This window comes from Lissotriton vulgaris, chromosome 5 (assembly GCF_964263255.1).
Source record: "Lissotriton vulgaris chromosome 5, aLisVul1.2, whole genome shotgun sequence".
In the NCBI taxonomy this organism is placed as follows: Eukaryota; Metazoa; Chordata; class Amphibia; order Caudata; family Salamandridae; genus Lissotriton; species Lissotriton vulgaris.
This window is the reverse complement of record NC_141693.1, coordinates 1,059,555,915-1,059,580,501: the sequence shown is the minus strand read 5'-3', so window position 1 is coordinate 1,059,580,501 and position 24,587 is coordinate 1,059,555,915. Positions and strand designations below refer to the sequence as shown.

The following is a 24,587-nucleotide window of genomic DNA, read 5'->3' as shown; positions in this document are numbered from 1 at the left end:
TGATTATAAACTCACCCTATCTCAGCAAACCAATAGTTTCAAGTTTCAAGTTTGTTTTTATTGTTTGATTAATTAAAATCATTACAATACCCCCCTGGAACAGATAAAAGAATTACATAGGCAATAGCATTATCGTTCTGTAAAAAAATACACATCACTTTTTTTTATAAAAGGTACATAGCAATAAAATTCAGAGGTAAAAGATCTTGCGTTGGCGACTTTTGAACTCGGAACAGCAGAGTTAACAGAGTGTGAACCCCTTAGAGAGGATGTTAATGTCATTATACACGTTTTATTTAGGATCTCCGTCGGCTTGCCGTAGAAGTCTGCTAACTAATTTCATGTATTTAACTCCTCGGCATGCCAGGATGTTCGACGTGCCCTCTAACCAGCGTATCACCGCTTGCCTGCTGGACCGAATGTTCAGATCATTAAAAATTGATTTCAAGTACTGTCTCCTTTGGTCTTGGATGGCTGGACAGGCACATACATATTAGATGGATTAAGGTTTCTTTTTTGAAGCCGCATAGTCGGCAGGACTCTGATTTGAAGGCCTTTTTCCACAGTGGGTATAAGTCCTTTGAGACATGCGCACCCATTTGAAACTTTATAAAGCTCATTTTTAGCTGTGAGCTAAAATGGGCAGATAAGTATGCTTGTGGCTTTGAAAATCTGTAAGAGTTTATGACTGTCCACCCGTGCCGCCGCTTGGTGAGCGCCTTTTTGTCCTCCCAGGATTTCGTTTTGGTTGCGATGTTTACTATTTTGCAAACCCTTCCTCTGTCCAACCCTTTGTCCCATGCTGTTTGTAGATCCATCTCGGCCAGAGAGTCTCTCAAAAAGCTTCCCCAGGAGTTAGGTGTTTCCTGATCCCCCATGAGCTTAATTTCATCCCAGCATAAACTATTCAGAGTGCCCGGGTCTGAGGAGCGAAATGTATGACAAAGTTTTATAAAGCCGCTCATTCCCCGGAACTTCTGATGCTGGAGGCCGAATTCCAATCTGAACTGCGAAGGTGAGGCAAATTTGGTAGGTCAAAGACGGCTTTGTAGATCTTTGTCTGCAGCTCGTTCAGTAAGTGCACTTCTTTACCGCACCAAGGGGCCAAGCCATAGGACAAACTGGGCTGGATTTGGACGGCCATTACTTTTATCAAATGAGAGTAATTCGGGCAGTCCATTTTTTTACGTAATAGTCTGTATGCGTAGATTAACCCCTTCAGTGCTGATGACAAAGCCAGCTCGTCATGGGTTTTACCTGCGCTGTGCTTATGACGAGCTGGCTTTGTCATGAACAATGGGAATCTCAAGAATGCAGCACAGGATTGGAAAACCCCCTAGCAGCCAAGGTGTTAATGATTGTGCCTTGGCTTTCAGTGCCAATTTATGTTCTTTATGAGTTGCACCCTGCCCGATTATTATGCCCAGGTATTTATATGAGCTAAGTTCTTCAACATTTGCCCCTTTGGCCGTCCATTTGAACTTAGGTTCTTTACAATCCACTAGGCGGACGGTTTTTGTTTATCTTTGTTTAGCTCCAGTTGTTCCTTGTCTAACTAGGCTACAAGGTTATTTATTGATCTCTTGAAACCAATGGGAGTTTGGCTCAGCAAGACTATGTCATCTGCATATTGTAGGATGGCAACTGATGCATTGGGCATTTTCGGGGGGTGAGAATCTGGTATTTCAATATGTGGTGCAATATCAGATAAAAACAAGTTGAATAAGCTGGGGGCAAAGACACAGCCTTGTTTCAGGCCTCTTTGCGTGTGAATACTTGCAGTAGTACTCAACCCATCGCCCAGCTTGACTCTTGCCCAGGTGTCCGTGTACAGAGAGATTATGGCGTTGAGTATTATGCTTGGCAAGCCCCATGCGTTGAGTTTCTTCCAGAGCTGGCTCCTGCTCACTCTGTCAAAAGCGGATTTGATATCCACGAAGCAAGCAAACAGCCGGAGTTTCCTTTTTTGCGCTTTTTAGGTTTCGCCTCGTCGAAAGCTGCGCACTGCGCAGCTTTTTGGCGCAGGCGAAATCTAATGTTAGAACAGTGTGGCCTTCGTTCTGCCTCTCTCTTCCATTGGCTAGCTCCATAAATGGAGGCTAGCCATTGGAAGAGAGAACTGTCCGTCATTTCCCGAGGCGATTGGTGGGCGTTCCGCCGATTCTTTCCCTCTCCGCAACGTCATGAAGACGTGGCCACTGTGGGCGTGTACTTTTTTTTTTGTTACCACAGATGTTTGTGTTCATTGTTCGTCTTGTCCCTGTACTGCTGGCTGTTTCCTGACCACCCTCCCGCTGTCCGTGTGCCTGACCGCCCCCCTCCCGATGTCCGTGTGCCTGCCCACCCCCCCTCCCTCTGTCCCCGCTCCCGCTGTCCGTGTGCCCGCCCGCCCCCCCCCCCCCTCCCGCTGTCCTCTGTGAGGAGAGCCACTCGTCTTTACCCCATGATAAAGACTTCAACAACTAGAAACTTTCTACCTGATGGTCTGTGGAATAAACATTCCAATGTTCGGGAAAGAGCGGACTTGGCACGGATTTAAAACTGGTCTGGCAGCCCAGTTCGGACATCGGCAGTTTAGGGTGGCTTTATCGGGGTCCTTTATCTTGTCTAGCTGCCCCTTCACGCCTGGCCCATGCCCCAGGCCGCGCCATCAGAAGAATTACACTTTAGTTGGCACTACTCGCCGAAAAGCGCTGTGGCGCCTCGTCAGCGGGAGTAAGCGCTATATATAAATACCAGCTACAAAGACTCGACGTCTTTGTTTTCAGGGTGGCTCTGTGTTTTACTCTTCGTTCCCGTAGTGTTTGGGATGATAGTGTCCGCTGAACCGCTGCTGGAGCCCTTGTGAGTTACATAATATGTTATTTATTTAGACACAGCGCCGAAGGTTGCCGTGCTAGTGTGATGGAGAGCTGGATGGGCCTTCCCAGCCCACACTTTTGGGATCTCCCACTGGCTGCATGGCTGAGCTCCGAGGGGCATCCTGCTGGATATCTCCTGTGTGTGCGCTCCCTCCCGCTGTCCGTGAGCCCGTTCACCCGCCCCCCTCCCGCTGTCCGTGTGATATTTTAGTAAACGGTTTCTAGTTTTTCAGTGCCCCCACACCATCGGCAGAAGGTGGTGAGAGATTAAACCAGTTTTATAAGCGGGCTCGCATTGTTGCCAGACTGGCTGTTCTCGGTGCCCAGTCCCAGGACATGCCCCCTGGCACATGACACAAGCACTCTGTGAGGAGAGCCACTCGTCTTTACCCCATGATAAAGACTTCAACAACTAGAAACTTTCTACCCGATGGTCTGTGGAATAAACATTCCAATGTGCGGGAAAGAGCGGACTTGGCACGGATTTAAAACTGGTCTGGCAGCCCAGTTCGGACATCAGCAGTTTAGGGTGGCTTTATCGGGGTCCTTTATCTTGTCTACCTGCCCCTTCACGCCTGGACCATGCCCAAGGCCGCGCCACCAGAAGAATTACACTTTAGTTCGCACTACTCGCCGAAAAGCGCTGTGGCGCCTCGTCAGCGGGAGTAAGCGCTATATATAAATACCAGCTACAAAGACTCGACGGCTTTGTTTTCAGGGTAGCTCTGTGTTTTACTCTTCGTTCCCGTAGTGTTTGGGATGATAGTGTCCGCTGAACCGCTGCTGGAGCCCTTGTGAGTTACAAAATATGTTATTTATTTAGACACAGCGCCGAAGGTTGCCGTGCTAGTGTCATGGAGAGCTGGATGGGCCTTCCCAGCCCACACTTGTGGGATCTCCCGCTGGCTGCATGGCTGAGCTCCGAGGGGCGTCCTGCTGGATATCTCCTGTGTGTGCGCTCACCCACGTCACCTGTTACACCTTCTGCCCAAAGCACATGGGTGCGACGCCTCTCTGTGCAGAGGAGACAATGCCAGGTATAAATAATACAAACCCCCCTTTCCTTGGACGTGTGCTTTTCCCGAAGAAGTGTGCGCCTTGTTTGTCCACACCCACCCAGAATCCTCCCTGCACACCCTGGCCCTGTCTGACCTCAGAGCTGCTTTAGGGAGGGTAAAACATAGATACCGGAGAGCTTCCAACACAGTTTACTTTTTTCTCTTTTCTCTGATAACCTTAGTTCCTAGATCTGTCCTTTAAATCCCTGACTGTAGAAGAATGGTCACACCTCTAGGATTGATTCAGGAAGACACTGAAATGGTTCTCCTTGAGGTTTCCTACCGCTGGGTCATCATTCGTGTTCCAAGTTCAAACGAGAAGGTAGTTTAAATGAAAAAATACGATTTTGTTCCTTATCTTGTGGTTAGAGAAGTTAATACGTGCTTTACCAAACTGTAAAGGCTAATAAATAAGGCCACACTGAAACACGAGCAGAATGGATGCGAGTGGTCCCCATTTATTAAATAACATTTACTTTTCTGAATCTTTGTCTTTAAATTCTGCGTTGATTACTCCAGAGCCAAGTCTTCAGAAAGTGTAGTTTCCATGTGAGATGGATTCTATGTAATCTTACATTTTCCCCTTGTTTCATACAATAATTGCCTATATGTCTTCTTTGCTTTATTTGGCATATAGTACATTAGTTTTGGATCGTTTCTTGATTTTACTTAATTCTTCTTGACAAATGTTCTACCGGCACTTCTAGCTTGTGAGAACAACCCAATCCTCTAGAGGCGCGCTGTCCCTCTTGTGTCTAGGAGCACAAGTCCCGCCACTAGGCTTCCTTAGAGCTCCATGTATTATGTGCCCTTCAAGAGGGGACGTGGAAGTGCCCCAGCCGGAGCTGCTGTTGCCCCATTACTGGAGGAGGCGGTATGATCAGTTTGTTGTCTTTGAGTAGCACCAGTCCAGTGCCTTGCTTAAGTCTGCACTTTATTGATTACCAGCATGGTGGTAGCTACCGACGAGGAGGGATGCGAGGTAAATTGCTGACGAGTGATCAGATGACGCTTCTGGGTTTTATGGAGGCGATGGCCCCCTCTGAAGCTTGGACTGAAAATGATCCCACTCTCTTGGTACCCTTCAGACACAGGCAGTGGGTGGGCGGTTCCTGCCTGCTGTCTGTGACTTCTAGTCTGTGCTTGACATCTTTTTGTCGGCTTTGTGTTTTAAGCTTCCAATTGAGTTGATGAATGTTCATCTTTCCACAACCCTAACTACTGCCATAGAAATTAAAACCAAACTACCTTTCTTTATTTCTCACTGGGCCCTCCCGAGTTCGATCCCAAAACATTTCAACCAATTTGGACTGTACACTTGCAGTTCAGCGATCTGGTATCACATTTTTATTTGACATACGTGTGGCTCTGTGTGTGTGGGGGGCGGGCTCTGTGTGTGTGGAGGGGGTTCTGTGTGTGTGTAGGTGTCGGTCTGTGTGTGTGTAGGTGTGGGTCTGTGTGTGGCATTTGCGAGAGATTAAGCTATTTGCATTGTAAATGACAATGCCATTTATTTATCCGTTTTCAAAACCAACACATAAATGACAATTTTGTCATTTACAATGCCAATAGATCTAACTTTTGCAAAGGCGAAACTGTTGCATTGTAAATGCTTGTTCTGTTAGAAGTGTTAGGATAGCAAAGTTGGATATGGTACCCATTCCTTGCCTAAATCCTGTCTGAAACTTTGGGATTATGTTTTTTTCTTCCATCCAACCTTGCAGCTGAATTAGCAGGCACGAGGCATACAGTTTTGCTTCTACATCTATCAATGAGATTAGTCTATAATTTTCCGGCTTGCGGTGATCTCCCTTTTTGAATATGGGGTGGATGATATTCCCCTTCCTGGAAGCCGGGATGTTGGACTGAGTGTAGATCTCATTGAAGATTGGGGTAAGGTAGGAAGACCAAAACTCTGGGTTGTTCTTAAAAATGGCGTTAGGAATGGCGTTTGGCCCAGCCGCTCCCTCGGACTAGAGTTTCAGTATGAGCCCTCTTAGCTCCTTCGCATTAGTCAGGGTGTTTGGCTCGTTGGTGGGTGACTCTGATTGTAGTGAGCTACCTTCCGCATGATCCGGGGTGGGGAAGGCTTGTATTTCTTTCTGATCGAGAACTTGCCCGTGGGGCCTTCCTTCGAGACCCGTCTCTGCCTTATTATAAAGGGATTGCACATGGGCAATCCATGTTTCTGCACCAATTCCTGCTTCTTGCCGAAATTTTGGGCCGGTTGATAATTTGTTTATTATGCCCCAAAAAATGCTGCTATTGGGCTTTTTACTAGCCGATAGTAATTGCAGCTAGATGGACCCTTTATGCGCTGTTTTTGCTCTCCCCAGGTTCCTCCTGTAAGTACGCCTTAATGCGTGCAGCTTCGTTTTTTCTGATTTATGACCCATTTTTTCTGCTTGTAATTGAAGTCGCACTTCTCTCGCGATCTCTCTTTTTTTAATTCTAAGGTCTTGGTTGAACCATGGGTCGCTTCTGGTCACCATTCTTGGGATGCGTCCCGGAGAGACTGGAAATTTATGAACTAAAAACTGAGCCAGCTGCTCCCAGGTGTTGACGCAATCATTCTCTGATTGGGAGTCCTGTGTATCCAGGAAAGCCTTGACTGTCTCCTGAATGGATAGGGGTGCCACTGCCCGCCATTTTAACTTTCGAAGATTGAATTTTTCAGGCGGTTGCATGATGGACTTGATTTTTTGTGCAAACTTAACTTTATTGTTCATGTTTAGGATGAACGGAAGGTGATCACTTTCGGCTCGTGGAGTGATTCTAAAGTTGTTGATTTGTGGGAGCAAGGTATTACTAATAATTATAAAGTCTATCGTTGAGGAGACCTTTCCGCTCAGGTATGTTACAGCAGCTGGAATATCCCCCGAAGCGTTGCCGTTCACAATTGTCAGGTCGAGAGCTTCTAATTTGCTCACTAATGCTCTCGCTCCCTGAGTTGCTTTTCTTTTACTTCCCGGCTGAGTCACTAAAAGGTTGCTGTTGAAGTCGCCTGAGATCACTATTTGGCAGTTCTCATGGCTTCTCTGCAATGATGTTAATAATTTAACTAAGGTTATATGTTTTCCCTTCTGCTTTTTCTTTCTGGGTGGATGTAAACGTTGATTAGTAGGAGTTGCCTCTTTGGTTCGTTGCTGCTTACTTTAGTTGCTTGGATCCAGTTGGCCCCCGTGTCTATTTCTTCCGTTGCCCAATAAAATTTTTGTATGATGAATGTTGATAGGCCCCCTCTCGGATGTCCAAAACTTGAATGTCTTTCTGCCAGGCAATGATGATCTATGAATCCTGGATTTGGGCTTGCAACCAGGTTCCAGGTTTCCTGGAGCAAGATTATATCTTGTTGGGTGAAGAACGATACGGTTTTGTGGCCTTGCCCCATATCATTAAATCCGTGAACATTCCACGAACAGAGCGAGATGTTGGCTGAACACGCGTCTTCCACTATGGGGGCCGTCCTCCTTTCTGTTATTTTGCTTTTCTTTGCTTGGTTAGGAATGCTTATTGTTTAGTGTTCTGGGAATCCAGGACCAGTCCCTTGTGTCCTGTGAACTGCCCTCAGTTTTGCCAGGGCTTTCTCTTGTGAAGTGCCTATTCTTGCTGAAGGGAGCTTCTGGTGAGTTGACACGCGCACCACGTACGCATGTGGACTGACTTTTACCTGAGCTATTCACTTCTTTTGGATTTCTGAGGAGGGGGTGCGGATACCTTTAATATAAGCCTTTAACATAATTCCCCATGCTCCGAACCTTCCAGTCGTTGATACTATTTTATCCACCAGGTCCTTAGATGACCAGGTTGTCAGGGTCTCTTCAGCTCCCCTCCCGGTTGTTTCTTTGAATTCAACCGATATTAGGTCACACGAGCGGATTCCTTTTAATTCTTGGATTTCGTTAAACAGCCTCAAGAGGTTTCCTCTGTTTAATGTGTCTTGTGTTCCTTTTGTCGAGTATTCGGGAATGAAAGACAGTTTCAGTTTGAACTCATCTGATTGAATTTGATCATTGTGCGAGAGGGGTACGTTTTCCTTTCTTCCGCCTTTGAATGTTGAAGTTAATAACGTGTTTTGTCCACATTGTGGATCATACTGAATGGTGTCTATAGTTGTCGCCTCTGATCTCAATTTAGGTGTTCCCGGAGTTTTTTGGACTGTTTTCCCTATTTGCGACTCCGCTTGATCCCGGTTGAGGAGCTTACAGTGGCAATCCTTTCCCCTTATCGTTACAGCAATTAATTTGGAGAAGTTTTGAGGCTTGAGTGGTGTTGGAGCCTCCAACGCCTTCACTAGAGGAGGTTTCTGTTTTTCTAATTCTGACCCCTTATTTATTTCTTCTTGTTGGAAATCACATTGTTGTGTACTCGGGCCTTTGCAGCTCCCCGGGATTCTATTGCCCGATGTATGCAAGATTTTTTTTCCTTGCCCCGCTCCTTTGTTGGATAATGCTTTTCCTCCTTGTTGCTGCACTACCCGGATGGCTTTTTGAGCTACTTTGTCCTCTAGAGGAGGCTTCAGTCCCCTTGTATGACTTGGGGAGAATTTTGAAATGTGGAGGTATGGCTGGTGCCCTGTTGCTTTGGGATGGGAGGCTGGGTAGCTTGAGGTTGGTCACTTGCAGGTCGTGCCGCCCCGGAAGGGGGGGACGTAATTTTTTTCTTTTCCCTAGGTGATTTTACTATGAATAGTGGTGAAAAAAATTCCGAGGCGGGCCTAGGCTGTTTTTTGTTTTTGAGCCGGGCCTTTCTTGCGTGCTTTCTTTCCCGTTTTGTCGGTTTGACTGCCACAACTGCTGGTTTAAAAGGGTCCTCTGGGGCGTCTGGTTGAAAATCTATTAGATTAAGTTGTGCCTCTGGCTCTATTTTCACTGATTCTTCGTGGGTATCATTTATTCCTTTTGTTATTACTTCGATGCAATTAGCTCTTACCTCTTGGTCGACGCTTTTTTGGTGGTTTGTGTACTGTTTGCTGTTGTAAGATTGTTTTACTGCCCCTAGGACGTCTTTTAAAATTTCAGGGAGGGTTGCCAGTTTCTCGATTATGGGGCTGCAACAGCAGGTGGATAATTGTTTGTTGGTGTGTCTTTGTTGATCCAAATTTTCCCTTTTTGTTAGTAGGGATGTTATTAAATCTATTTTGCTGTTTACGCCTGAGATGTGGCTGGCTATAAGATTTACAAGATCAATTTGGATGCCCATTTTGTCTGAATGAAAATTTAAAACCCTTATGGCTTGTTCAAGGGTGTGGATCAGAGTTTGAGCCCATTGCATGTTGGAATATTCTTTAAAGTGCTGCGACGGGGCCTCCGGCCCAAGGCTTGACCCGCTTTCAGAGGAGATTTTTATTGGTGAAGAAAGGTTTGGTTGCTTAATTGTTATGGAGCTATGACCGGCCTCCACTAGTTCTGAGTGCTGGAGATCTTGTTCGCCCTGTGGGCTTAGAGGTGTAGATGAAGCCAATTTGGATCTTCTTTGTGATATTCTTTTTCTTGATCCTGGGCTTTGGCATTCATTATCCTGACAGTTAGATTCTAGTGATTCCAAGATTTCTATCAAGTTTGAGTCATTTATGTTGGAGAATGATTTACTGCACGCTGCTTCCTTAGGAGCTGCATTTGCTGCAGATTTAATTAGGTTTATTTTTTCCTCCTTGGTTCATTTTATGTTTGATCTGCCCACTTCCTTAGGACCAGGTGGTAGCTTACCGACCTTTGGGTCCGTGGCAGTTGTTAGTCCCTTCGGTGCTGCTTTTGATGGTTCGAAACTGAGGTTGAATTTTTCGCATTCTCTATTTTCCCCCGTGGGGTTTTTAGTCGTTTCCGTTGGTTCTACATTAGTAGCTGTCTTTGTTCCGATCACATTGAGAGTTTTAGCAGGCGCTCCGGTTTTTGTTATGAGGGTTGTGACAGGTGTTGTAGATGCTATCTGATGCACCTGGGCTGTTATTGTCACGAGTTTCCTAACACCTATTTGAGCCGTGTTTTTCCCCAAAAGTAATTCATTTTGAGATGAAAATGATGGAATTTGCAGGGGTGAGTGGAGCGGTGGCTTGTGATTTGTCAGGCTGCATTGGACTTGGTAGCTGGGAGGATTCTTTTGAGGGAGCGTATATTGCCGCCATTGGGTCTTTTAGAAAAAATAATTTTCGAATCCCTGTTTAATTTTTCGGGCTTGGCGTTTTTTGTTGTTGTTGGGCTGGGTGCTGAGATCAGCCTCTTCCTTTGGCCTGCTCCGTATACTGTTTTGTTGGATAGAGAGTCCTCCTCTTTTGATGGTTTGGATTTGTTTTTTTTGTTTGTTTTTTTGTCTGTCGCCGCTTGACGGACTGTTTCTGATATCATTTGTGAGGCCCTCCTCTTGGCTTGGGGTCTGATCTTCTTCTTACTTTTTTGAGCTCCTGCGTGAAGAAGCGCGTGCCCTGGCTCTGTGGCCGGCTATGGATGGTAATTTGTTGGGTTCTTGTTCTGGCAGGGGGTTTGCTTGGTTTCCTGAAAGGTGCGACGTTTATACGGATGAAGATGTTTGTTACCGTTGTCGCTTTTAGAATTGTTCCCTGTTCCGGCAATGCTTCATTTAGCAGAAGTTGTTTTCCCCTGTGGATCCCCCTCCGAGATTGCTGTGTGGTTTAGAGATTTAATTCCACACTCACTGACTAGGGTTTTTTTTTTTTTTTTTTTTTTGGCAGAACCCTTTACTTGAGGACTCTGGGGGCTCTGTAGGCAGAATGATGGATTGGTGGACTGGAGGATTTGAGGGTTTGCTTGGGCCCCTGCTTTCGGTCCGGACGGTCTTGGCCGTGCAACCACTACGGCAGGCGGACGGCGGCAGGGCCTGCGCAACTGGCCGCAGCGCCCTCACCTCTCTCCTAACCTCACTCCTCCTCCTCCTTCACGGTGCACGCGGCCCGGCTCCCACCCTTGCCACCCTATTCACCGCTGCGGGTGCGGCTCAATCAGGGGGGCTCGAGGGGGAGCTTGCTGCAATTTGGAATACGGAGCTTTGGGGCTTGGCGCTTAGGGCGCCTGGGGCCAGGTGATTTCTCTGTGACCCTGGGTGCCACAGCTTCGAAACGCTTCAAACCACCACTGTCAGCTGCCCCCCGACGATGTGACTGCCTCACCAGCCTCTCTCGGCTCTGTGGCCCTGGTGATGCACCAGCATGGACTCCTGGTTGACCTGGTTGACCCCCAGGCTCGGGGGCGATGAGGTGTGATGCCGGATACTTTCGCACTGCTTGGCTTCCTGGTGCTTGGTGCCCGTTGCGGCCGCCGACGCCGCTGCTTTCCCGATCTCCCGCTGGATATCTCTAGGGCGGCACTCGTAGCCGCCAGTCCGAGCGCGGGGTGAAAGCAGGCGGGTGAAAGCCGGCGGTCAGAAACGGCTGAATGTGGGCGGCCGCGACCGAGAGGCGGGCGTGCGGGGAGACAAACTGAGCCCCCCGGCTGCTGCGGCTCAACCGGCTTCGATTCCCGCTGTAAAAGCCATCTCGAGCAATGCCTCAGCAGCCTCCCGCACACCACGCTCCGATAGACTCAGTAGACTCGTCGACGGGCGGGCTCTCTGCAAACCAATACCATTGTGTCCACCTCCCATTTCTTGATCAAGAAACTGAAGAAGATATTACCTTATATTCGACTCCCAAAGAACGGTAGTGACCGAACTTGTGAAGATTACTGCAACAGACTCTACCTGAATATGCAGAAACAGTGCCTTAAAAAACTACAGATGGTACAAAATGCTGCTGCAAGACTAATACTGAATGTCCCTAAATACGAGTCAGTAGCTAAGGAAATTCGTAGACTCCACTGGCTTCCGGTAGCGCACCGTATTAAGTTCAAGACATTATGTTTAGGTTACAAGGCCTTGAACAACACCGGACCAGTGTTACCGAGAAATCTTTTTTCTTGGTACCATCCGGTCAGACAGCTACGCTCCACTGACGCTAAACTTAAGAGGGTGCCAAGGATTCGAACTACATGCTGGGGAGGCAGAAGTATTTTGTATGGTACAGCAAAGCTTTGGAATACTCTTACAATTGATATCTGAAAGGCTAGATCACTGACCTCTTTTAGAAAGGATCTAAAAACCTGCCTATTTCAGAATTAGATCCTCTTCCTGGCTTACCTCCGTCCTAGCGCCAAGACACCTCCGGGTATTTGTGTGCTCAATACATTTTATTAACATAACATAATAGTATAGTTTAGAAGGCATTGATTCGCCTTCTAAAGGTGGGGAATAAGGGCCTTATCCTGTACAGATGATTACATGTCCTTTTATAGAGCGTTCGATAAAGACTATCGTACATTGTATACAGGTGTTTGGTTCTTAGGATATGCACAAATAGTCAGGACCAACGGAATTATGTGGCAGATGAGGGCCAAATTATGTGGCAGGGTTAAGTAAATTATGTAGCAAGAAAAGCCTAATTATGTGGCATGATTAGTATTATTTCTTCATTTTAAACTTGGTAACATTGTCTGGGCATTGGTCGCACCGCTTTAGTGCCATTTTAATACCCACATTTAGCAATAAGCAACAAAAAGGTGGCAAGTGCACCATTGCAAAGGGCCTTTCACTGCACTGCAACACGTCTCACTGCATATCTTATCAACTTTTTAACCATTTGAGCTAGAAACACAAAATTAAAATCTGCAGCTAATGTGGCAGATGATGTATTATGTGTCAAATGCGGCAAATTTGTATTAATGTGAAAATCGCAAAAGCCGCACAATGACATAATTCCAGTGGCCCTGCCAATAGGGAACAAGCAAAAGGAAACATTTTACCAGAAAATATATTTGAAGATTCTCTCATGGCAGTATTACATCGGACCTCTCTGTCATTCTCACAGTTTTAATAGAGCTTGTAAATTGATATAGTGTACAGTTGTATCCTGGGAAGTGGAAATCTCCTTGGTTAGGTAATGCGAGGGAAACCTTCTTGGAACACTCATCGTTTATTGATGTGAATCTCCCAAATCTTTATATAGAACGTAAAAAGCACCAGCAAGCTCTACGTGATGTACTGTGACATCGATCTATAGATGGGGGACAGTGAAAACACAGCCTTGGTTAGCATAAGCTCCATTCATAATGCAATTTGATATGAGAAGGGAAAAACCACTCCCTCATGGGGACAAACTAGTGTGCAAGTGATAATACGTTTCTGGATGTGCCGAGTTCATGATAACCGTGATTCTTAACTCTGTGCTACGTCAAATCCACAAAACGTTTTAATTAAAAAAGCTAAGATATCTGTGTTTTTTGTAGGAAAAATGACCACATAAAATGCCGCAAAATTGACGCTAAATTTCCATATTTGTACCGCTAAATTTCCATTTTTGTGCCGCTAAATTTGCGAATCCATGCCGATATATCCTGGGGGGTCTGATTAGGCAAATGTGTACTGAAACCATATTTTAGGGAAATGTTTATTATTATAATATACAGTATTATTACAATTCGACTTGTGTAATTAAATGACTTGGCCTATGAAGCATAGTGGGCAGATGCTTATAAAAATCAGGATTTATTTGATAGAAAATGTCCATTGGAACCATTGTTATCCATTCATACACAAGCACCAAATCAAAAAATATACGGTCACCCCAAACCGAATATATTCTTTACATCTTAACCATCAGTCTTACATCCTCCTCGTTCAAGATTTAAAATAGATGTAAGTGCAACAGATCCTAAATAAAAAAACTCACAAAGGCAGTGGTTGGTCTGAAACGTGGGCATTGACCTACAGTGTCAACCCTTATAAGTCTGATAGATTAACTTCCCCAAAGTTGACTAAGTCATCCTTCTAATAACATATCCACAACTGGAATCACTGGCCCTAGCATTCTCCTGGTTCTATTCTCTGCTGCTGCGGGCTGCCTCTCCCTGCTTCCTTTTGTTTAGTTGTCATGAGAGAGGTGGTGAGGAAGTCCATGGTTTGTGACTGTATATAAAGTCCATCTGCATGCTTTAATTCAGGTTGATCCTTTATAAGGAACAGACAAGCTGATTAGTGTCATTGCTGTTGACATGCTACAATTTCATTATTGCTTCATGTTGGGACCGCGGACACACGTGTACCTGCTGCTCACTTACCACTCGCCTACATAAATGCTTTGTGATGTTGCCACCTATCCCTATACCTAATCCACTCCCCGCAACCCCCATTGAAGGAGCTTTGTCATATAAACTCTGTAGATGAAAATTAATCTTCAACTGCCATTTTACTTTGGCTTTCTTGTCTTTCAGATCATTGGATGGCTTTTGATCGCATGTGTTGCAGTTAGTGGTTTCATCATGAAGTGTTTCAAGCATTGCAGTTCCAAAATTAGCTTTCGACAAGAAGAATATTGTTCCAAATATAACTCCGCTGAAAATACACTCTTCAATCGTACATCCGAGGTCCATGCCAAGATTCTGGCTGCTGCCAACGTGAAGCAGTTCTTCGGAATGGTGGCCCTGGACAAAGATGAGAAGGAAATGATCAAGGAATTCCCAGTGGAGAACGTGCAACCAACCTTCCAGTGGAACGACATTACTGGGGTCTACACGTACAAGGAGATCAATGGGTTTCCAGTTTACAGCCGGCTCCACAAGTGGGCCAAGAAGGCTACTGGCGAGGCATCTGATGCTAACGGCAAGGAGATGGAACTTTTGGCTGTCTGAGATATTGTAAAGAGGCTTACATAGAAGCAGGGCATGGTGTTTTTTTGGGGACACATTTCAGTTCATGGATAATTATACATAAGGTCTGTTTTTCTTTTAGCTCAGTCTTTTTCTGTATTGTGCTTACCACCAGTGGCATCATAGTTACCTCATTAAAGACTGTAAAACGTCCATATGTTCTGTGCTAAATTCATCTGTTACTGTTGCTGGTATGGATTATGGTTTTATATACCTTTTTAACTGATTTAAAAAAAAATATTGTCAACATTGTTTTTTTAAATGGGAATCATTTTTTAGAACTCCGGAGGAAATGTAAATTGTTGGCACACTGTCAACTTGGTTTCTATTGTGATAAGAATCAAAACAATATTCCTGGCCTGCTGCTCTTACTGGAGGTTTGCGCTGAGACTTAAAGTAGAAGAGGGCAGGTTTCTCAGGGTATAATGGCCATATATTATGAGACTGTTCCTTTGTGGCCTAGGCTAGAAGGTTTATCCAAATAAACCTGTGTCAAACGGTGCTCAAGATGAAATAATTGTTGTAGATTGTAATTCCAGCCAATTGTGTACTTGAGAAGCAGGCCATATATTAGTCCTGCTGTACATACCAATTCCTTTTGCATGTTCACTTGTAAATATCTGTTTTTTACAGTTAATTGTAAATAAAACATTTAAATCTAAGCACTGCTGCTGTGATTCTGTGACCCATGTGTGTAAATTAAAATAACATAGTTAATGATTGAAGAAAGCTAGGAGGAAGTAATTCAATATCTATTTAGTGAAACAGTAAACTGAATTAAAACAAATAGTATGTGTAAAACTCTTCCATCTGGTATACGTCCAAGAGCAAGCATATTGGCTGACCATGTTTCTAAATTCAGCTCCTGTCTGGGTCCCTAATTGGTATCCAATGAATGTGGCAGTGTGGCCCTTACTTATTGATTTTCACTACAACACCACCCCTCTGACCGTTAAACACATAGGGGTCGATTATGATGGCGGACGGACCTGCGTCCGTCAGCCACCCCCGAGGTGGAGGGACCGTCTGCAGTGGCAGCGGTGTTCCCTCCATTGCAATTAGGGTGTGACCGCCACCCTGGTGGCGGACGGCCAAGGATGGCCGACGGATCGCCACCGCCTACATGGCGGTGGCGATCCGTCCGCCATCCTAATTGACCCCTAAGTGTCTCCAGCAGTTCCACAGACCCCTCCTAGAACTGTATTCCACCCACACCACAGCATTGTAAGGGCGGCCCATTGTGGTCAGACAGGCCTGTATTGGAAGGTCTCCCCAACAAAGTCTTGTCATTTGCCCCTCGTTTAAGGCAGACCATCAGGGGTTGGGGCTCCCTCAAGACCACTCTCTGCATTATTCTGCCTCTGCAGTGCCACAAAGAATCAAAGGATCTTCCCTCTGGTACTAGTGAGAGCAATATGTAGCTTCAGGGCCATTCCTAATCTTGTGAGCCAGCAGCACCTCAGCTTGCAGTGACTCCCTGTGCAGATCTAAGTTTTACTTGAGTGCCTGGCTTTATGGAGGTTGATGAATAAATAGGCCTCAGAAAGGGAGACCATGCATGCATGGACAGGTCTGGGAACATAACACACTGTAGCCTCTGGGGTCTGCTGCATCTGTTATGGCATAATGGACTTTACAGGACAGAGAAGGAGATTTTGGACTGGGAAAGCTTACATACCCTGGAAGGAATGTGAAAGGGATAGTCCCTCATTGGATACATGCCCAAGGCCCCTTCTCCATTCATGGTAGTAACACACTACATTGGAGACCCTTTAAAAAATCACCTAGGGGTACTATCCCGTTTCAACAGACCCTTTTTACATAAATGTTATACTACACCCTGGAGGATTGCGGGGTGGATGTTCACATTTAGTTAGTGCGTATTCCCTGTTGTAGTATTATCACTCTCGTACCGCTGTTATACTGCACCTTTACTCCCCTCTATAACCCTGCCACAGCACAACACTAATCCCCAAAGCAACAAACTGCTGCCTTCGAAAAACTACACATAGAAAGCAAGGTTATGGTCAACACACAAGTGCTTTTAACCACAAAAGACCCAGATCTATTCGATTAGTCAGTGTTTGTAGGAGCTCTGTAGAATTTCCTTTAATTAATTGAAAGAGTAATCCATACTAATATAATAAAGAGAGAGCCCAAACCTTTGAGGCGGGTAATCTCAGGAAATCACAGCACCAATCACAACACCCAATACAGCGTTGGAAAGGGCAGTTGCAGCAGAAGGACATAGGCTATGCAGACGCCCACCATATATATTTAAAAGGTTAAAGAACCGTGCCAGCAAAGTAGTCCCTTGTGGGCGTGTCTGCTTTGTACTATGGGCGTGTTCTGGGGGCGTGACAAACGCTGGGGGCGTGTGGTACGTTCCGCCCTTCATGCCATGTCTCATATTGTATCCTAATCCCACCCTGCTCCCTTTAAATACCCCTGCACCACATAATCATAATCCACCCTTACTCCTTAAAATACCCCAACACCCTTAAACACTAACCCATCTTAACCCTATCAATATACCCTGTACCCAAAAACCCAAACCTATCCCTAAACCCTAAAAATACCCCTGTACCCCAAACCCAAACCTAGCCCTGAACCCTATAAATACCCATGTACCTCAAAACCCAAACCTACCCCTGAACCCTAAAAATACCCCTGTACTCCAAAACCCAAACCTAGCTCAGAACCCTAAAAATACCACTGTACCCCAAAACCAAAGCCTACCCCTGAACCCTAAAATACCTCCTTTACCCCAAAACCCAAACCTAGCCCTGAACCCTTAAAATACCACTGTACCCCAAAACCCAAACCTACCCCATAACCCTAAAAATACCCCTGTATCCCAAAACCCAAACCTAGCCCTGAACCCTAAAAATAACCATGTACCCCAAAACCCAAACCTAACCCAGAACCCTAAAATATCCCTGTACCCCCAACCCTAGCCCTGAACTCCAACAATACCTCTGTACCCCAAAACCCAAACCTAGCCCTGAACCCTTTAAATACCCCTGTACCCCAGAACCCAAACCTAACCCTGAACCCTAAAAATACCCCTATACCCCAAAACCCAAACTTAGCCCTGAACCCTAAAAATACCCCTGTACGCCAAAACCCATACCAATCCCAAAACCCTAAAACTACCCCTGTACCCCATAACCAAAAACCATATCTGAACCCTTAAAATACCCAAACACCCCAAAACATACACCTCAGTACCCCAAAACATATACCCCTATACCTATACTTACCTTATCCAAACATTAAAAAAAACATGCTTTTACCATTCATGCATTTACAACGAATTTCGTTGTAAATGTATGTGTGGTAAAAGCATATAAAATGTAATGCCATGCGTTATAATGGTATTGCGGAGTCATGGTACTTTCGTAATGAAAGTATGCAGAGTAATGGTATCCGGAAAGAAAGTTGCGGAATAATGGGTGTTTACCCTCCCCCGGTAAGTACATTGGTGGCACGGCGGCCCACATCTCCAGCAACATACTCATATTTTTTTCACCACCTATTTGAAAAATGCACAGGTCTCTCTCATTGATGGCCAGCACCGACATACACTTTTAGACACACCTCCCGCCACAAGTTCTAGAATTGCGAACTTTAGAGCTGGGGAGCTACGTTCGAATCTCAGCATCCGCTCAACATCCTGTGATTCCAGGCAAATCGCTTTGTCTCCCCGTTGAATGAATTGTGTTCTTCTGTAATGTAAATTGTGCTCATGCCATGTTGTTGAGTTCGCGCTATATAATATTGCAAGGAAAAATAAAGTAGGGAAACTCGAGTTCACACACTACTGAACGCGCACTCTTAAGTGCATCAGCAGTGCACTGTGAATCGGAGAGTTTCACAGGCCTGTCACAGATAAGAAATGCTATCTAAACGAAATCCTACTAAACAATATACTACTGGCCGGCAGCAATTCATACCCGGACAACGTCGGGACGGGCTGCTAGTTTTCTATAAAAGGATTCCTATTATTTTGTTCATGGAATATTTTGGGTTTTATTACTGTATATTTTTCAGATGTACCCATTGCGAGCAGTAGATATGAGGCATACTGTATGAGCTTAATCTACATTCTTTTTGGTGCAAAAATCACTTGCCAAGATATATCCACTTCTACCCCAGAACCCTCCTATTCCATTAGCCCATTTTCTTGCAAAAGACACCAACTCTGTCTCTGACAAATACCCTCATACCCCCACCTCAAGTGTCCCCAATGTTACCCCTTCCATGCACATTTATCAAACCCCCCAGGATATTGCGACATGGAGTAGCAAATTTAGCGGTACAAATATAGAAATTTAGCGGCACAAATATGGGAATTTATTCGCATTTTTGCGGCACTTTATTTTACTCATAATCATTCATTTTCAGCCTGAAATCAATGGAAACTGTTTTAGCAGAGTATTCCACTTTGAAATAAGCATGTTTAAAGTGTCGGCAGCAATACGGAAGCACAGCTCCAGTCCTAACCTAGTGGGAGGGAGCTGTATTTCTCCCTGACCTGTGGGCACCGCACTCCGCACCGCCTCATTTTACTTCGCCGCCCTGGCTCACGACGTCATCACTGCCTGCTGACTTCAACACCTGTAACCACATAGTTGCTGGGGGCACCGCTCGTAAGTTTCACGACGCACCGAATCATCCAACACCGCAGTCTGGGTTAACACTAACCGGCTCTGTCGCTTGCACCGCGCAGTGCCCATTTCATTTATACCAGACAGCAGCTGAACAGGCAGTACTTGCATTTGTAGTAGTTTGAGGACCACCTCTGCTTCACGGTGCTCACAATCACTTTTAAATGGCAGCATCTCCCAAAGCACATTGTTATTTCAGACTGGAATTGTGACTTTAAACTCAGCACAACATACAGTGTTAAAAAGGCGTGGGGGCTGCAGGGTGCTGCAGAATGCCTCAGCATCCACCCTTTTCCACTGAGTACAGCTTAAGGTTGTGGGCAGGAATACTAGGCACAGTTCAGAGCCAGTGGCATAGGGCAGCGCTTAGAGTGCACTGTGCATGGTCAAAGCGCTATGCAGGACCCTTTGCAGAATGTACCCACTGATTGTGTCTTGTGCCCAGTGGTGCTGTGTAAAGCCAAAGCCTGCGCATAATGGGTTCTCTGGAATATGGACTTGGGACAGGGCATGTAAAAAGGGCGCAGTACAGGGCATTCAGCCAGGCTCTGGGCCCAGTGACCAAAGCACACTGCCTAAGGTTACTCACAGTGAGTTCAGTGTCCCAAGGACGGACGACAAAGGTCGAGCCCTACATCTGGCGGCCAATGAGCTCAGTGGCACAAGGACAGACGCTTAAGACCAGCTTGTGGGTGCCCAGCGGCTACTGCACACAGACAAAACCAAGCCCAGTCGATTCCAGGTTGTGACGACCGGATATAGGATGTGGCCGAAAGCCACGCTCTGCACCCAGCAGCCACTGCACACATCTGAGGCTGTACGGCGTGGTACTGGGCAAATGGGAACTGGCTGTAGGGAGTGGCCCTAAGGTACAGCAGAAGCCCATGTGAGGTGGGGCTCGGGCAGTGAGAACTATTCCTATCTGGGGAAAAATAAAACACTGGCAAAGCCGGTAGGTCTGCCCCTGTGTCACAGGCGAGACCTATTCGTTTGAGAATGTTTTTAAGATTGTGCATTTAGAAATGGAAATCGCATTTGTGCAAGGTAACATTTTTGGGGGAGAATCAGTCCAAGAGCGTGAAGGCTACAGTGCAGCTGCAACCTAGACGAAATCAGATTAAAGGGCCTGGAGATTTACAGAAGAATCATTGTGTTAGGACCCCTCGGCTCAATCAAACCCTCTGAGGCTGTGAAGAACCTGTTAACCTTCCCATAGTGTATTTTGAATGGTGCAGCTTCCTGGTTAGTGCTCTGGCAAAATATTAGTAAATTAATGTTATAGCAATTGGCTCCCTTTTTTTTGACTATGGTGACCTGTTTGTCAGCCATGAGATAAGGGCCCCTATCACCTTATCACAAGCATCGAAGCAAGAAAGAAGTAATTCACGCCTGGCTGAGGCCTGTGCTGGGAGCTCAGTTCCACTCACAGGGGCCTAACTCACCTGAGAAGCTGCCTGCTGTGAAAGGAGACAAACTAAAATGGCACTAGTCTATTGCTGTTTAAGTTTGTTCTCCACATTCCTTCAATTTGCGGGCACGTTTGTAAAAATCGCGGCATTTTTGCAAAAGTGCCAAATCGCGAAATCCTGGAGAGTCTATGTAGATAACTGTCTAAGAGCAAAACCAAGAACAAGGCTCTTGGAAACAGAATAATTTTTATGCTTCTCAGTTTTGAGCAGACTTCAGCCATAAGAGAAGATAGACTTAGGAATCAGTGAGACTAAGCCAGCGTTGGCCAACAAGTAGCTTGTGAGCTACTGGTAGCTCGTCAGCAACCTGTAAGTAGCTCTGATGTAGGTAGTCCAGCCTCCCAAATTTGAAGCTTATCCTTAGCTAAATTGATATATGAATACCATACTTAAAGCTTATATTCGAGATGAAAATGCAGATGTTTGGAAAAAAATTGTTGAATTTCTAAAATATATGTGGAAAGCTGATATTTGAGTGATAACTCATGTGAAGGAGCGAAGACTTTCTAATATTATTACTTTGGTGCCCACGACATTACAGCTCTGGCTATTAAGTATTACCCATGTAAAGGCATTTTGACTGGACAAAGCCTTTTAAAAAAAAATCTTTTTTACAGTACTGCAGGCAACCCTGTGGCACCCTGTCTGATGCACTGAGGTGATCAATGCTGCTAATCTTTCAGAGGGTGGCCGTTAATGTAATTTTGTTTGACGTGGTCTCTAGTACATCACTAACAATATTTGTAGCTCGAGATGATTTTCATTTAACATAAATAAAAAACTCTTGTTACAGAAATAGTTGGAAATTCCTTGACTAAGATATTGGGCCATACAGAACGAACGTGGCGGTTCATGGATGACAGACGCGCCGCCCCCCACCGCCTGGATTCACTCCTCTCTTGTTGACAGGATCTGGCACGCTCGCCCCAGACAGACGAGGACCTCAACCTGCCAGCCCCCGGGAAGCCGTCCTCCTTCCCGTGGTGCCCCACTCGCACTCTTCTCTGCCCCTCCAGGGCCACTCGCTCGCTGGCACCTGCCCAGTTCGATTTGCGTAGGACTACCCACGCCACACGGTGCAGTACTTAACCACGTCAGCTTGATCCCTACATTCCTCTGTGGACCTTGGTTCGCGCCCTTCACACACAGCACTTCCAAAAAAAGCCGCCCCTTCCTAAAGATGATCCGTACGTAGTTCATAGCATCGAAACGTCGTCGACCCCTCAGCACAATTGAAGGCGCCTCTACCTGGGGTGGTTCTACCTAAGTCGCTCCTATCTATTCCTAAGCAACCTTTGTGAATCAATCCGTCCTGAACCACACAGTCACCTGTATATATTATTTCACTTGTCACTAAACGCCGTTCCGCTGTTTTCACCTTGTCACTTGCGTCGCCATGTATATGTGTCACGGGCACAATTGTGCACCAAGTCCAAGTTGGGCTGCCTATGCATTTCATGCTTGCAGTGCTATTACAACTGTACCATCTCTAACCCTTTTTTCTAAATATGTGAGGCCATGTGCACTTCTGGTTAACTCCACCTTGGCATCATCTGCTGCATGCCTTTCCACCTAATCCCCTTATCCGTCTACTGCTTCTAAAGATTTAACATTTCTTCCTTTCTGGCCCAGTGATCCTGCTCCCCCCTACTGAGCTCGATGGCTCTTTCACCACCTTGGAGAAGTCCCTTCCCTTAATACTTTGTCCTCTTTTTGCACTACGGTGCCTTTTGCAGAGATTGGTTATGTCAATCTTGAGGTTAAGAGTGTCAGGTTTCAAAGTAGTGGGATACCAGAATATTTAGCAAAGGGTATTCAGTGCTCGAGACATCCTTCTACTGCGAAATCCAATGCTGAGCATTGGAAAAGGTTTCAACATTGGTGTTCTCTTAGCTCTTTCTCCTGTAGAATGTGACAATTACTTCTATCCTTCAATTCTTATCTGACTGTTTTCACAAGCAGCTGGCAGGAGCTACTTTGAGAGCACAGTGGTCTGCAATCAAAGCTTTCAGAGATGCTCTGGGACGAGTTGGTAAAGATGAGGATCTTGTGGTGAAATTGCTGAAGAGCTTTTATTCTTCAAGACCAATTTCCTGAACGGATCCTCCTTGGAACCTTCTGGTAATGCTAAGGGTCTTTAAGAGTTGCCTTTTGAATCTTAACCTCTGCCTTTGGTTGATGTAAATTATCTGTCAACGAAAGAAGTATTTTTGGTGGTAGTGATATCAGCCGGAAAGATTAGAGCTTTGATATGTTTACCTCCATTTCCTATGATGTTGAATGATGGGAGCATTGTTGAAACCTTATTGTGCTTTCCTCCCAAAAATTGTGTCTGGATTTTGTTACAGATGTTCTTCCCGGAACCATGTTCTAAAGAGGAAGAACCTTTTCAATTGTTAGATGTTGAATGAGATGCTCCTTTCTATCAGGAAAGGTGTGAAGTTTATAGAAATTCTGATTACTTGTTTATAAACTTTGTTGGTGTGAATCAATGAAATAAGGTATGTAATAATACTGTGTCATGGTATATGTGCTACTATTTCAGTGACTTACACCTTAACTGAATTCGCATACCAGAGGGTGTTCAGAGCATATCTACTCGAGGAGCTGCAACACCATGAGCAGAAGTTCAGAGTGTTCCTTTATCTGAGACTTTTTCTTGCTGCGTCTTTGTCCACAGTTTTGTCATGTATTACAGAATTTAACAATTGGTTTGGAAAGACATTCTTTTGGTGAAAGGTTTTTGAATGCCTTGTTTTTACATTCGATTCGGCTCTGCTGGAGACTCAAATAAAAGAAAGAAGTGACTGTCTACCGGTGGTCATGACTTTTGACCCCATGGCCACCAAGATCCGCCAATCCATCAGGAAACATTGGTCCTTACTATCTACGGGAGACTTTAAGAATCCCCCCCCCCACGCTTTGCCTTTCGTAGAGCTAGTAATTTGAAGGACAAACTAGTCCACACCAGGACTAATGCAAGAGCTGAGACAGAAACGAAAACCATTCCAAATGGACATTTCCCCTGTGGAAATTATTCTGTGTGCCCTATGACGAAAAAAGCCACCACAGTGACATTACAATCTGGCAAGATATGGACACTGAACCATTTCAGTAATTGCAACACTTCTAATGTTGTATATAGACTGAGATGTGAATGTTGGTTGGAGTATATTGGTCTCACTACGCGCAAAATCAAACTCCGTATCCAGGAACATGTCAGTACAATCAGGATTGGGAAACTGACCACCAAGTTAGTGCAGCACTGCCACCGCAATAAGCACACCTTCACGTGGGTGGTATTAGAAAGAGTGATGGGTGACATCCAGACCATTGAGAGACGTTTGATTACCAAGGAGGCACGCTGCATATATCAAGAACAAAGTGAGCAGAGCGGATTAAATGAACTTTTGGAGTGGAACAAGCTACGTTGAGATAAATGACGTGAATGCTCCTTGGCCCAGCTGGTTGCTGGATCCTCTAGACATCTCTTTAGTATTAGATAATAAATTGACCTGTTTTTTCACATTTTATAAACTAACATTTGACACTGCTTTTCGAATCTAAGCAGGAGATGTGATGGAGGTTATGCACGGTATCTGAAATGGCCCTGGCCATCCAACAGGGCCCGCAATGTTAACCCTGTCTGTATAGGGATTTGAGGACTTGGTCCCGTTGGATAGGGAAATGAGATACTCTTGTTACTAAAAACAGATGTATATCGGCTACTAAGCACTCAGTCTGGTCTCTTACTCTAGCAATATGCAGTGCTTAAGGCTAATACTATTGGGAGCGATATAATTCCCTCTTTATACATTGGGTATTTAATAACTGGGTA

At 45.3% G+C, this 24,587-nt stretch overlaps 1 protein-coding gene across 1 annotated transcript in view; it reads left to right on the top strand.

The window, feature by feature from the left end:
• LOC147712004 (calcium homeostasis modulator protein 2-like) overlaps positions 1–15,272 on the top strand; it is a 56,333-nt gene extending 41,061 nt beyond the window's left edge. Inside the window, exon 3 of the mRNA XM_086922726.1 lies at positions 14,176–15,272. Coding sequence (XP_086778852.1) covers positions 14,176–14,592 — 417 coding nt within the window. The 3' untranslated portion in view covers positions 14,593–15,272. The remainder of the gene's footprint in view (positions 1–14,175) is intronic.
• The last annotated feature ends 9,315 nt before the right edge of the window (positions 15,273–24,587 follow it).